Source organism: Taudactylus pleione, unplaced genomic scaffold, assembly GCF_031769625.1.
Source record: "Taudactylus pleione unplaced genomic scaffold, aTauple2 ptg000053l, whole genome shotgun sequence".
Classification (NCBI taxonomy): domain Eukaryota; kingdom Metazoa; phylum Chordata; class Amphibia; order Anura; family Myobatrachidae; genus Taudactylus; species Taudactylus pleione.
In genome coordinates, this window is record NW_028284455.1 from 26,745,549 (window position 1) to 26,758,321 (window position 12,773).

At 43.9% G+C, this 12,773-nt stretch overlaps 1 protein-coding gene across 1 annotated transcript in view; it reads right to left on the minus strand.

Annotated features, from left to right (window-relative positions):
• GADL1 (GAD like acidic amino acid decarboxylase 1) overlaps positions 1-12,773 on the minus strand; it is a 396,024-nt gene that overhangs the window by 219,948 nt on the left and 163,303 nt on the right. Inside the window, exons 5-6 of the mRNA XM_088463515.1 lie at positions 12,448-12,554; positions 12,141-12,256 (exon numbers count right to left, since the gene is read on the minus strand). Coding sequence (XP_088319641.1) covers positions 12,141-12,256; positions 12,448-12,554 — 223 coding nt within the window. The remainder of the gene's footprint in view (positions 1-12,140; positions 12,257-12,447; positions 12,555-12,773) is intronic.

A 12,773-nucleotide genomic window follows, 5' to 3' on the forward strand; every position in this document is an offset into this window, starting at 1 on the left:
GTCTGCTTTGAAATCTTTGCCCAGGAGAGACCTTGATGATGCAGTAGAACAACCTTGTGTCTTGTTGGGTGCTCAGTCTTGCCATTGTGTATGACCTGTGACATGAAACTGTCTTCCACAACCTCACCTTTGTAGCAGAGTTTGGCTGTTTCAGTTTGAAGCCTCCTACACAGCTGTTTCTGTTTCAGTTAATGACTGTGGGCCTGATTCAGAGCCACTCGTAAGCGGGCGCTCGTTCGCTCCGAGCGATGTTTGCCCAACTGCGCATGCGTACGGATCGTTATACGCATGTGCGAACCGGTCAGTGCGGCCGAAATTCATGTGCTCGCAAAATAGCGAATGCCTGCTAATTTGAGTGACAGAATGAGGCGTATGTGGGTGGTAACAGGGGAAGGTGCTTGAAAACGGGGAGTGGAGATCCGACCGCAGGCGTGCTTAAAGGTCAAAATAGGCGTTTTATGGGTGTGCATAATTAAAACAGCAGCGTCATTGACCACGTCACTGGGTTATTTATTAGCCAGAACTGCTCGCAAAATTGTGGTAGCAAAAACCAACCCCAAGAATAGTGAGCAGTTCATACCCTGGTCGATGTACTCGATTAATCTAATAAATAGCGGACATGACGTAGGATGCGAGCGGCCAGGGGGCGTAGTTTCCCAAAAAACGACCGCAAGTTTTGTTAGCTCGTTCAGACCTAGAGGCATGAACAGACCGCAAACAGCGAACAGTTCATTTGAATAGCCACCCCTATTTTCTGGACAAGCGAGCGCTAATTGCGTCCGGCTCTGAATCAGGCCCTGTGTTTCAACCTACATATGAAAATGATGATCATTATAACCAGTTTGGTATGATTGGTTAATCATACACCTCCCTATAATCCTACAAAATCCCTGACTTTGTACAAGTGTTTTGAAGGCAAAGGGTGGTCTCTTCTGTTCATTCATATTGCATTTTGTAAATTGTTAAAAAGAAACTGTTAACACTTCTATTTTTTAAAGCATTTTTACTTTTCAGCATTTTTTCCACACCTGCCTAAAACTCTGGCACAGTATTGTGTATATTACAAGGGCATGGTCGTGCCCTTATATTAAGGCTGAATAAAAAAAAAACAGAATTCTCCCATAGAGAATTCCGGAGAGGGGGCATGGTGTTTAAGGGGCTACACCTCAAAAGCTATTGGACGTACTGAGCTGAAATGTAGCATGGATAGGTAGAACTGTTGCTTGGTGTTGCATGCAATTTCAGGGCTAAAAAAAAAAATTAGGATTTGGGAACAAACTAAAGTTTAAACTGTCAGTTTTCTCATGCACTTTCCTTTAGGACCACGTTTCTGCTGTACTCTAAGGGGGATTTTTGGGAATGCATAAGTCAGGGTAGAGGGAGATTTTAGACTTGGGTTTGTTTTATTAGGTAGCTCTTGTTCAAGTGTAGGGCCTTTTGAGGTTCAGGTAATTGAGAAAGTTACAGTTTTTAAACTATTACCTCCCAAATGCCCCATTATATAAATAGGGAGCTTCAACTTGTTGCGCAGCCTCAGTAGGTAGGTGGATGCACTCTGGCCTCATCTGGGTGTACAAAGATGGCTTTTCTTTTGTAGGCATTAGTGGCGGTGAAACCGAAGGAGGTAGTGGGTGTCAGCGGCTGCAGGGACCTGACTTAGGTGCTAGCGTTAGCGGTGGTGCGGTTGGTGGGACCAGGCAGTGGTGCGGGAGGAGGGACTGGCGGAGGTGTGGGCATTGGTGGTGGGACTCAGCGGTAGTGCTGTGTTGTTGGCAGACCTGGATCCGAAAGGATAAAGGACCTCATTCAGAGTCGGTCGTTGCGGCCGCACGGTCGTACGCCACCAATGTTCGCTAAACTGCGCATGCGTAAAGTTCGCAATGCGCGTGCGCAAACTAGCTGCTACGATCAGAAATTTCTCTCTCCTTGAACACAGCCAGGTCGGTAGATTGAGTGACAGAATGAGGCGTTTATGGGTGGTAACAGGGGAAGGTGCTTGAAAACGGGGGAGTGGAGATCCGAACGCAGGCGTGCCTAACTATGCGAACAGCGTTTTATGGGAGTGCATAATTAACAAAGTAGTGTCATGGCACACGTAATATGGGTGGTTTGTACACTGACCTGATCGTAGTGCTTAAGAGAGGGTATGGTCAACCTTAAGCTCTATGACCAGTTCCGATGGTTACCGATGGTCTCGATTAATCCTTATATGGCTGGAGATGACGTGTAATGCGTTCAAGAAGGGGGCGTATTTTTGTCTTACGGCCGCATCCTCCCCTTGGTTGGCCGGCTAACGATCCGATCTTAAGGACGCAACTTGCGAGTGCATCATTTGCATATCCGGCCCCTTTTCCCTTACGACCGTGCGGCCGCAACGACCGACTCTGAATGAGGTCCACAGTCCCTGCCAGCCATTCTGCAGAGTTTGGCAGTGGAGCCCCTTTAAAAAATGTGCCATATTTGAAATTCAAAGATGGTGGCTGTGAGCCATTCATGGCTCACGACGTCATCGCCCTGCCCCCACCCAGCATGAGGCAGCAGCATGGCAGGGAGGGAGCATGAAAAGAAGATGCTGGTAGTCCTAGTGGGCAACACCCATGTAAAAGAGCTCAAGGCTTCTGCCCACTAGGTGAAGAGGACACCAGAATCCCTGGTGAAGTGGCAGCTGTGCAAAAGAGCTACCATATATACTCGAGTATAAGCTGAGTTTTTCAGCACAAAAAAATGTGCTGAAAAGTACCCCCTCGGCTTATACTCGAGTCAAGTGTAGCGCTGACCGGACGGAGTTCGGTCAACGCTACACACTGCCAGACACACAGCCGCCGGAGCCGGCAGGTGCGTGTTTGGTGTAATCAGCAGCCGCTGAGAGTCTGTCAGACTCTCAGCAGCTGCTGCTGCTCCCACTGCGGGAGCCATCTTCCGGCTCCTGCAGTGGGTGATGAGAGACACGTCGTCATGACGACGTCTCTCCCATGCAAAGCGGCCGGAGGAGCGGACAGCGGCGGGACCAGGAGCGGGAGTTTCAGGTAAGTGATTTTTTTTTTTTATTCTTGTCACGTCTCTCTCTACTGGGGGGGAACACCAGGGGGCGATTACTACAGGGGGCATTATCAGGGGGCGATTACTACAGGGGGCACTAAAAGGTGGGATTACCACTGGGGGAACTACCAGGGGGGGATTACTACAGGGCGCACTACCAGGGGGGGATTACTACAGGGGGGGATTACTACAGGGGGCACTACCAGGGGGGATTACTACAGGGGGCACTTAAAGGGGGGATTACCACTGGGGGAACTACCAGGGGGGGATTACTACAGGGGGCACTACCAGGGGGGGATTACTACAGGGGGGGATTACCACTGGGGGAACTACCAGGGGGGATTACCACTGGGGGCACTACCAGGAGGGATTACTACTGGGGGCACAACCAGGGTGAATTACTACTGGGGGCACTACCAGCTGCTGCCATTTCCCACACTAGGCTTATACTCGAGTCAATAAGTTTTCCCAGGTTTTTGTGGTAAAAGTAGGTACCTCGGCTTATATTCTGGTCGGCTTATACTCGAGTATATACGGTAATTGGCTGCCATTGCCCCAGGAGAAGATACCAGAAGCCATGGCGGGTTTGCACATGCCAGACGAAGATGGTGGAAGTCCTGGTGGATTGGCACCCGCCAGGTGAAGATGCCGGAAGCCCTGGCAGGTTAGCATCTGCCAGGTGAAGATGACAGAAGCCTTGGCGGGTTGGCGCCCACCAGGCGAAGCAGACAGATGCCCTGGGGAGGCGGCAGACTCATAAAGGAGCTAATTCGCCACCGCCGCCAGTCAAAGATGCAGTAAAATAAACTTTTAAAATATCAAAAAGTGTATGGTTTATTTTAATATTTTCTTTACAGGTGGACTACAGGTACCAGCGGGCCTGTAATGCCCTGCATGATAGTATTTGTGGTTCTTCAAGTACCTGCATGCGGGGGAAGCTTGCTGGGACCTGTGGTTCACCTGCAATGGACAATATTTTTTTACACTACACTTTACACAATCAACCTGGCACCCACCAGCCAGGGATAGGCATAGCTGAGCCCAGTGCTGGTTGTGCTAAATACAAAGGACCCCTACATATTTTGTCCCCTGTATTTTGACAACCAGGACGCGCTCTGAAAAGCCTGGTTCTGGTAGTGCTAAACACAGGGGACCCCTATGTCATTCGTCCCCTGTATTTTCACAACCAGGACCAACTGTAAAAAGCCCGGGGCTGGTTGTGCTTTAGGGGGGGCACTTTACACAATCAACCTGGCACCCACTGCACAGGGGTGCCAGAGATAGCCCCGGGCTATCAGCCTAGGCCTAGGGTGCCCTGAAGAGGGGGACCATTTATTAGGGGGGGTCCCCAGTTACCCTGGCATCCCCAGCCTGGACTGACTAGTGGTCAGGGATAATGCTTTGGTCAGGGCACAAGGTGAAAGGGTTACCCTGGTTGTGGCATTATCACCCCTCTAGAAAGAGTTCGGTGATGATTATGGATAATACAGGGGACCCCTACTTTTTGTCCTCTGAATTTACACTACCAGGACTGGCAGTGAAAAGCTCAGGACGTCCTTTTTTTTTTACACATATTCAATTTTTTAACACAGATGCATGGATGGATCTCACTGATACATCCAAGCATCTGTGTCTTATTGATTTTATTTTCGCAGATGCATGGCCAGCACCAGTGAGTCCCTCTGTCGCCTGCTGATGCCTCTGTGCACTGCCCCACTGCTGCCACTACCCTGGACACCTGCAGCCCGCCTCAGTCTCTCACTCTGCACCCCCAAAACACATGTGTACCATTTTGTTGATCTTCTCCCTTGCAGGTGACCCAGTTTGCTCCTCCAAACCCTGATGGCTAATTTTAAACCTTATGGTTTCACATGTTCCATTAAGGCTTCTTAGGACATGATCTGAAATTTCTCAAAACCTACTGAATTTGTGCCACTCAAACTAACAAAAGCAATGAAATTCTGATTATTAAGGCTGACGCCTTAATGGACGTGTTTCTTGTGCAATACAGATATGTGGTTAACTGCAGATTCAGCACTCTCACAGAGTGAGATTGCAGTCACTCACAAAATGGTGGAGCTGCTAATTCACAGAATTGTGTGCTCATTGGAATAAACACATGCAGTCTATGCAACTGAGGTCTGAACATAAGGTAGAGCTGAGTAAATGGGATAAGAGTGGGGTGGATGGGGGCAGGAGACAGAGCAATGTGGATTTGGGAAGATTAAGCAGTACACATGGGGGGTGCCAAAGTGATGCAGATGGGTGGAAAATAGTGGTGGGAATGGGGGGGAAAAAGTTATGCAGATGGGTGGAGACAGCAGCGTGGATGGGTGGAGATGGAGTGGCATGGTTTGGGCAGACATAGCAATGTGGATGGGTGGTACAGAGTGGCATGGACATGGAAAGACAGAGCAGCGCAGATTGGTAAAGTCAGTTTGGGGAAGATGAGGGAATATAGACTAGTACAAATGGGAGTACACACAACGGTAGGGATTAGGAAAGAGATTGGTGTGGAAAGGGAGGAAGACAGAGTGGTGAGGGTGGGGGGAAAGAGTGGGGCTGAAAAAGGGGCACAGATATGGGGAAGACAGAGAGGCATGGCTGGGGGGAAGGTAGTGGTGCAAATAGAAGGAAACAGAGTGGCAAGGATGCAGGAAGACAGGGCGGCGTGGATGGGGAAAGACAGATTGGTGCAGATAAGGGAATACAGACTAGCACAGTTGAGGGACCACACAGAAGTAGGGATTGGGGACAATAGAGCAGCAGAGAAGTGAAGATACTGTACATGCATAGACAGAGTATGATAGTTTTAGCAATTACGGAGCTGAATGTGTATTCGCTATGATATGGATGTATGGAGTGAGAAGGATGTTTGAACCAAGTGTTTGTTGAGGTGACCGAATGGAAAGATCGTGGGCACTGAGAGGGATGTGTGTGCTCAGATCCCAGTTGCAGTTGTAACTGCTCAGATCCCAGTTGCATAGACTACATGTGTGTATTCCAATGAGCACACAATTATGTGAGTTAGAAGCTCCATCATTTTCAGAGTGACAGCAATCTCACTCTGTGAGAGTACTGATCTGCAGTTAACCACAAGGTGTGATGGCATACCTGCCCACTTTAACCCTTGCTTGTCACCAGTTCATGAATAAGTTGTCTATGTATCTAGCATAGAAAGCTATGCTGCTAGATACATGACGATTGGTGTAAAAAAATCTCCCTTTCGGCCTCAAACATATATGCATTAACATTCAATGAGATCACATTGGTCCTCATCGCACATCCTGCTAATTGCAAATAAAAATGGCCATCATACTAGAAATAATTTTTCGTAATGCTCAATAAGTTTACAAACTGCATCGAGGACAGCATCATTAGGAATAACAGTATACAGGCTGGATACATCCAGACTACATAAACAGCTCCCCTCAGGAATGCTGCCTAGGGCTTGTAATTTATTTACAAATTAAGTTATATCCAAAATAAAACCCGTAATGTTCACTATACACGGCTGCAAAAGACAAGAATATTGGAAAAGCGACCCTGGGCCGATATAATCAGATGCCCTGGGCAGTTCACCAAAGACTTGTGTATCTTTGGAAGCATGTAAAGCAGGTGTGTCACAGGAAGTTTAGGTATAAGCATGTCACATAACTCACGTATGACTACGGCAGCCTGTGGATTGCGTCAATATCAGGCTCTCTCTCTGGCTTCTGGTTTGCTGCTATTGCATGTGGGATGTGGGGTATTTAAGGTGAGTGTTGATTATGTATGTTCATAACCTGATTAAGACAGAATAAAGCTATTGAAACGATGGCTTAGTTCTGCCTATTTGGATCTTTTATTACCTGAATACTGCCATGTCTGGATTGTATCAGAATCAGAAGAATTTGTGGTTTCATCCTCCATCAGGACAATGCACTAGCTCACACAGCTCTCTCTGTGAAGCAGTTTTTGTGCGAAAAACAGATTGCGATGCTAGAACACCCTCCATATTCACCAGACCTAGCACCGCGTAACTTCATTCTTTTCCCTAAAGTCAAACCTGTACTCAAGGACACCCGTTTTGCATCAATTACTGAGCTAAAGAAGAAAACGATGGAGCTGTTGAAACAGGTGACAGATGAGCTTTGACCAACGTAAAAATAAGAATGCAGCGGTGTGTAGATGAAGAAGGGGAGTACAAAGAAGGGGAATGGAGTTAAAATGTACTTAACATAATTAAACATAAATTATAGCACCAGTCTTGCTATTTAATAGTTAATAGCCACACCTTGTATAGGGAGGGACACAAATACAGACACACACATACAGTATAGGGAGGGTCCCATATAGAGACACACACACATATATAGAGGGGTCACATGTAGAGATGCACACATACATAGGGAATCACCTATAAGGGGAGATGTATCAAGCATTGGAAAAAGATAAAGTGGAGACAGATAAAGTACCAACCAATCAGCTCCTGTCATTTGTTTTTTACACAGCCTGTAAAGTGACATTTTGGAGGTGATTGGTAGGTACTTTATCTGACTCTACTTTGTCTCTCTCCATGGGGTCTATTTATTATGTTAATGATCATGGTCCTAGCGGATCCAGATAAATAACATACTAACTCGACACGAGCTCTGGAGCAATTCATGATTGCTTCGGCGTGGAGACATCTGATCCAAAAATTAGCTGACTCCCCAAATGGCTTTCACAGCTCCTTTCAGAGCAGTGAAACAGTGCTAGTGTGCCTGTGTGACCTTGAGTTTGTGCAGGCGCACTAAGCCCCGATGTTGGGCAGAAGAATCCGGACAGGGGCGGAGGGATCCCTCTTCGCAACCTGGGAGTATTCACAATCCGGGTTGCGAGAGCAAACGGCATCTGAAAATGGCAAATGCTCCCGCAGTCAAGCTTCGGCTTGATGAATTTCTGTCCCCATACTAGTGTTTGGGGACAGTGGGCCACATCAAAAGTGAAAAGTAAGCAGGAGATATCTGTGATATCTCCTGCTTCACCTTGGCCTGGACACTTCATTTCTACAAAAGCAGGTGAAAATGTTAATTTTCAACTGCTTTTGTAGAAATTAAGTGATAATGAATAGACCCCCAAGGCTTGATACATCTCCCCTTTACAGAGACACCACACAAAAACAGACAAACACATACATGGAGGATCACATACAGAGACATGCATATACACAGGACGAGTCACATATAGAGACACATATACAAGGGGGCAACATATAGAGATGCACATACAGGGGGGGTCACACACATATAGACTGACACATGCAGGCACATAACAATTAGTTTTCCTGTAGTTTCCCTCTCGCCTTGATCTATGGAGGACAGTAGCTCCCTTCTCCTGCCTGGCCCTGGAGTGGACTGCACAAGCTGGTGCAGCTTCATCCCTCTGTTTGGGTCAGATGAGCATGTGCTGAGCTCCTCCAATCAGGGCTCAGCATATGGTCCTCTGACCCCCTGAACCCCTCTTCGAAAAACACAAACACAATAAAAAAGGCTTGCACCAGGTAGGTCCCCTAGGAGCCACTGGGATCTAGGCAGTCAACTGTAGTGCCTTATTGTTAATCCGACCCTGGGAGAAACCACAAAGATGGGCCATGACTGAGAAATTAATTCATGACCTCAGTGCTGTGAGGAAGTAGTGCTAACCACTAAATTAGCCATGCTACAAACCTAATTCATAATTTACTGAAGCCAATATATATTATCCTGTAATATGTCTTAAAAACTGGTTATATTTGCAATGCCCACAAAGGAATACAGACACACAAGTTTCCTCTCTTAGGGAAAGATGTACTAAACCTTGGAGAGAGATAAAGTGGAGAGAGCTAAAGGGCATGATGCATCAAGCATTGTATTTTTCAAGCAATGCATCCCGCCACCTGCGATGCCGGCATGCCGCCATCGCAGGCATGCCGGCATTAATAAAGCTGGTATGCATGAAGATTTGTGAGTAACATTGCAAAGGACAGCTCTCTCAACAAGAGCTGTCCTTTGTGATAGATGGACTATCCAAAAGTCCCTCTGCGCATTTGTCGTGTGATATACTTGTTGTGTGGGGGGGGGGTTGTTGTGCTGGGAAAGATACAATAGGATCCCTCTCACAGAACACTGTGATAACAAGCCCGTAGGCTTCTATTGGGCAATGCCATCATCCACCGGGTCCAACATGCTGAAAACTTACCTTTCGAAGTTTGGTACTGTACATATAAGAAATGCGGTCAAACCCCTGCAGTCAGGGGTTTAACTATATAATTGACGATAGTACATCCCACCCAAAGTACCATGAATCAGTTCCTAATTGATTGGTTAGTACTTTATATTTCTCCACTTTATCTCTCTCCAAGGTTTAAGGATCTACTTACTAGAGATGAAGTGAACAGTGATAAAGTACCAGCCAACCAGCTCATGTCATTTTTCAAACACAGCCTGTGACATAGCAGTTAGGAGCTGATTGGTTGGTACTTTATCTCCATTCACTTCATCTCCATTCAAAGCTTAGTAAATAGACCCTTTAATCTCCTTTTAGTTAACTTAAATCTCAGGCAAATGCATGTATCACATATTTCCGCAGTACAGGATGCACAAGTATACACAAAATCACACAAACGTGTTATTGCAGCATGGATCCTTCTGTTTAAGTAAATTACTTTTATGCAACCAAGTTTTAGAGCTCTATTCAGCAAGAGTAATGATGTTACCCTGAATATTATTGGGGTATCATCGTCAGAATTTTTTATCAATTAGTAAATTTTATGGCCGCTATTCAGCATTTTTTATGCAGTGATAGCGGTTGCGGTAACACGCTGTCCCTGTGATGTTGCAGAAGAAGTTGTTTCCGAAAACAATACCTTCTGTAACTTCTTCTATGCATGCTCAGTCATGCTTTGCGGTGACCGCCGAGTGTAAGTCCAACTCCAGCCTGTCAAAACTGTGTAAATTGATTGAAATGTGTACACAGGGAAATTCCGGGTCTGATCCGGATTGAAACCCTGTTCCAACCTCTGGGTCAGACCTGGAATTTCGACATAAATGCAGTATTAATATTTGTAATGAGGTTCCACTCTTGTTAAATTGCCTTTTATGTACTTAGAATATAAGCACAGGGATGCCCTTGGAAAATGGTTGTTGATATATTCAACTCAGAAATATGCTTAGTACATCTATCTATCTATCTATCTATCTATCTATCTATCTATCTATCTATCTATCTATCTATCTATCTATCATCCATAAATCTATTGCTAAATCTATCTTTCATTGATAAATATATCATTTATATATCTCTCTATCATCTATAAATCTATCCATCATCTATAAATCTATCCATCAATCTATCAATTGATATATCAATTGTAGCTATCTTTGTGATGCAATTGTTTCCTTATTTCATAGTTTCTGTATATTGAAAACAAAAATATTCTTTGTTCTTAGGCATGCCAATTGATTACTTCCTCCCACTCCCGCTTCCAAGATTTTGCCCGCATTGCTCCCCACCTTTGCAACTCTCTCCCTCTTCCCATCAGACTCTCCACCTCTCTACAATCCTTCAAACTGGCTCTCAAGACCCACTATTTCTCCAAAGCCTTCCAGCTCTCATCTTAACTTGCTGCTACATACTCCTTCCTCCCTGCCTACCGCATTTGTGTCACACCTGCTTGTCTGTCCCTCCCCTTTAGAAAGTAAGCTATTTTGAGCAGGGCCCTCTACCCTCTTGTGCTTCTCCTAACTCTACTTTCATCTATTTCTTACTCCCCACAAGGGCACCTAACACTTGGTTGCTTTGCTCTGTTGCCTATCTGGGTGTTATGGTCGCGAATGTAGCAATGTATATTAGTCATGTCCTGTATTGTATTGTATTGTATTGTATTGTAAATCAACCTATTTGCCTATGTACTTTGTAAGGCGCTGCGGAACACTTGTGGCACCATATAAATAAATGATAATAATAATAATAATAATAATAATAATAATGATAATAATGTACAAAGTAACAAAGCAACAGCTAGCCAAAATATAATTCTGTCTTTCCCAGGCAGTATTTATCACGGGAAAAAATGCTGCACTGATTTCCAATGTGTTAAGAAAATTTAGATGGGTCAAGATCAGTTGGATCTTTTTGAGCTAACATTTGCACAATACTATTTGTACCTTGTCGAGAATATAATCATTATTGGATAATGAAAATGCATATATTTAACCCTATGAAAAGGCTAGCGAAATACTGAATACAAATTTTCAATGTGGTTAGAGAGAAGAACAGAAAAATAGCAAAACTCAGGTAATATAGATACAAAAATGTACATCTGACTCAATCTGCATGACAGCAAATCTAATTTAGAAAGATAGCAGATTTTTAACATATCTGAGTTCATCAGACATGAGCCTCATTCTGAGTTGGATGCAAGCTGTCTCTAATTGTGGGAACCTGCAACAGCCAGATATAATAATGAGAGAATCTGTATAGCTTCAAGACAGAAACCGCACTTCCAACTGATTTTACAGTCGTCACCTGTGCTTCTCCTTCCCTTACTCATATGATCATCTACTCCAAACTCCCCACAAGGGAACCTAACACTTGGTTGCTCATGCACTGCTACTTTTGAGTGTTATGATCGCTATTGCAGCAATGTTTATAAACTATGTACTTGTCCTGCATTGTTTTGCACAGTAATTTGCTGTTTTCTTGTTTGCTCAATTGTTTATGTACTTTGTGAGGCGCTGCGGAACCCTTGTGGTGCCATATAATTAAAGGATAATAATAATAATATACAATTTGTTATTAAAAAAAGTAATGCTTTGTCAAATAATCACTTAAGGAAGTAAAATACATATGAGAAAATAGTTAAAATTGCCTAAATATGAATTTTAAATATATTGTATATTGGAAATGTATCTCTGTTATTTATATCATCAACCGCATATAGGAACTCTCCTAACTGTATGACACACTTGTGTAATGTACAAAAGGGTTTTAGCCATGAGGGTTATCGCTATTTTTTGATTGTTTGTTTTTCAATAGCTTAAAACAGTCAGTTCATAGCAAAAACAGAAAGAAAAGCATCCATTAGGTGAGTACTGTACCTCTTCTGATGTAAACATGACAAGCCGGGGAGCAGATGACAGTCCATTTTCTTTTATGTTTGGACAATATTTGTACCTTGCTAAATTTACAGCATACATATTGGAGACTGAGCCACCTGGAGACAAAACATAAAAAGGTCATTTATTTTTTGCTTTTCATAGATATACAAAATGGTGAAACTAGATTTTCTCTAGTGGCAGTGTAGAAATCAATGACCCACTAGTCTCCCCTAAAATATACCGTACCACCCAGTTACTTAAGTTGAATACCTTTAATTTTCTGTGGTGTAACTAATAGTTAACTTACCTGGACTAAATATACCATCGCCTTCCTTCCAACCTATAAATTCCGTCATTTTTAAAAGAACAGCCTCTTCAATTAGAATAAATACAGGGGACACTTCATAAGTATATCTACAAGAAAACACATAATGGATGTGGTAAATAAAGGAAAAAAAATGGTTGTAATGTCTGCTGCATAAATAGTTTTAGAATGCTACTTATTATATTGTATGGATTAGTTATAATGGTAAATATATAGTGTATGTACATAACATCTGCATTGTTTTGATTTGCTGTTATTTATTACTTTAAGAAGTATTCAATTGTCTTTATTTGGAAAATATGTTTTTA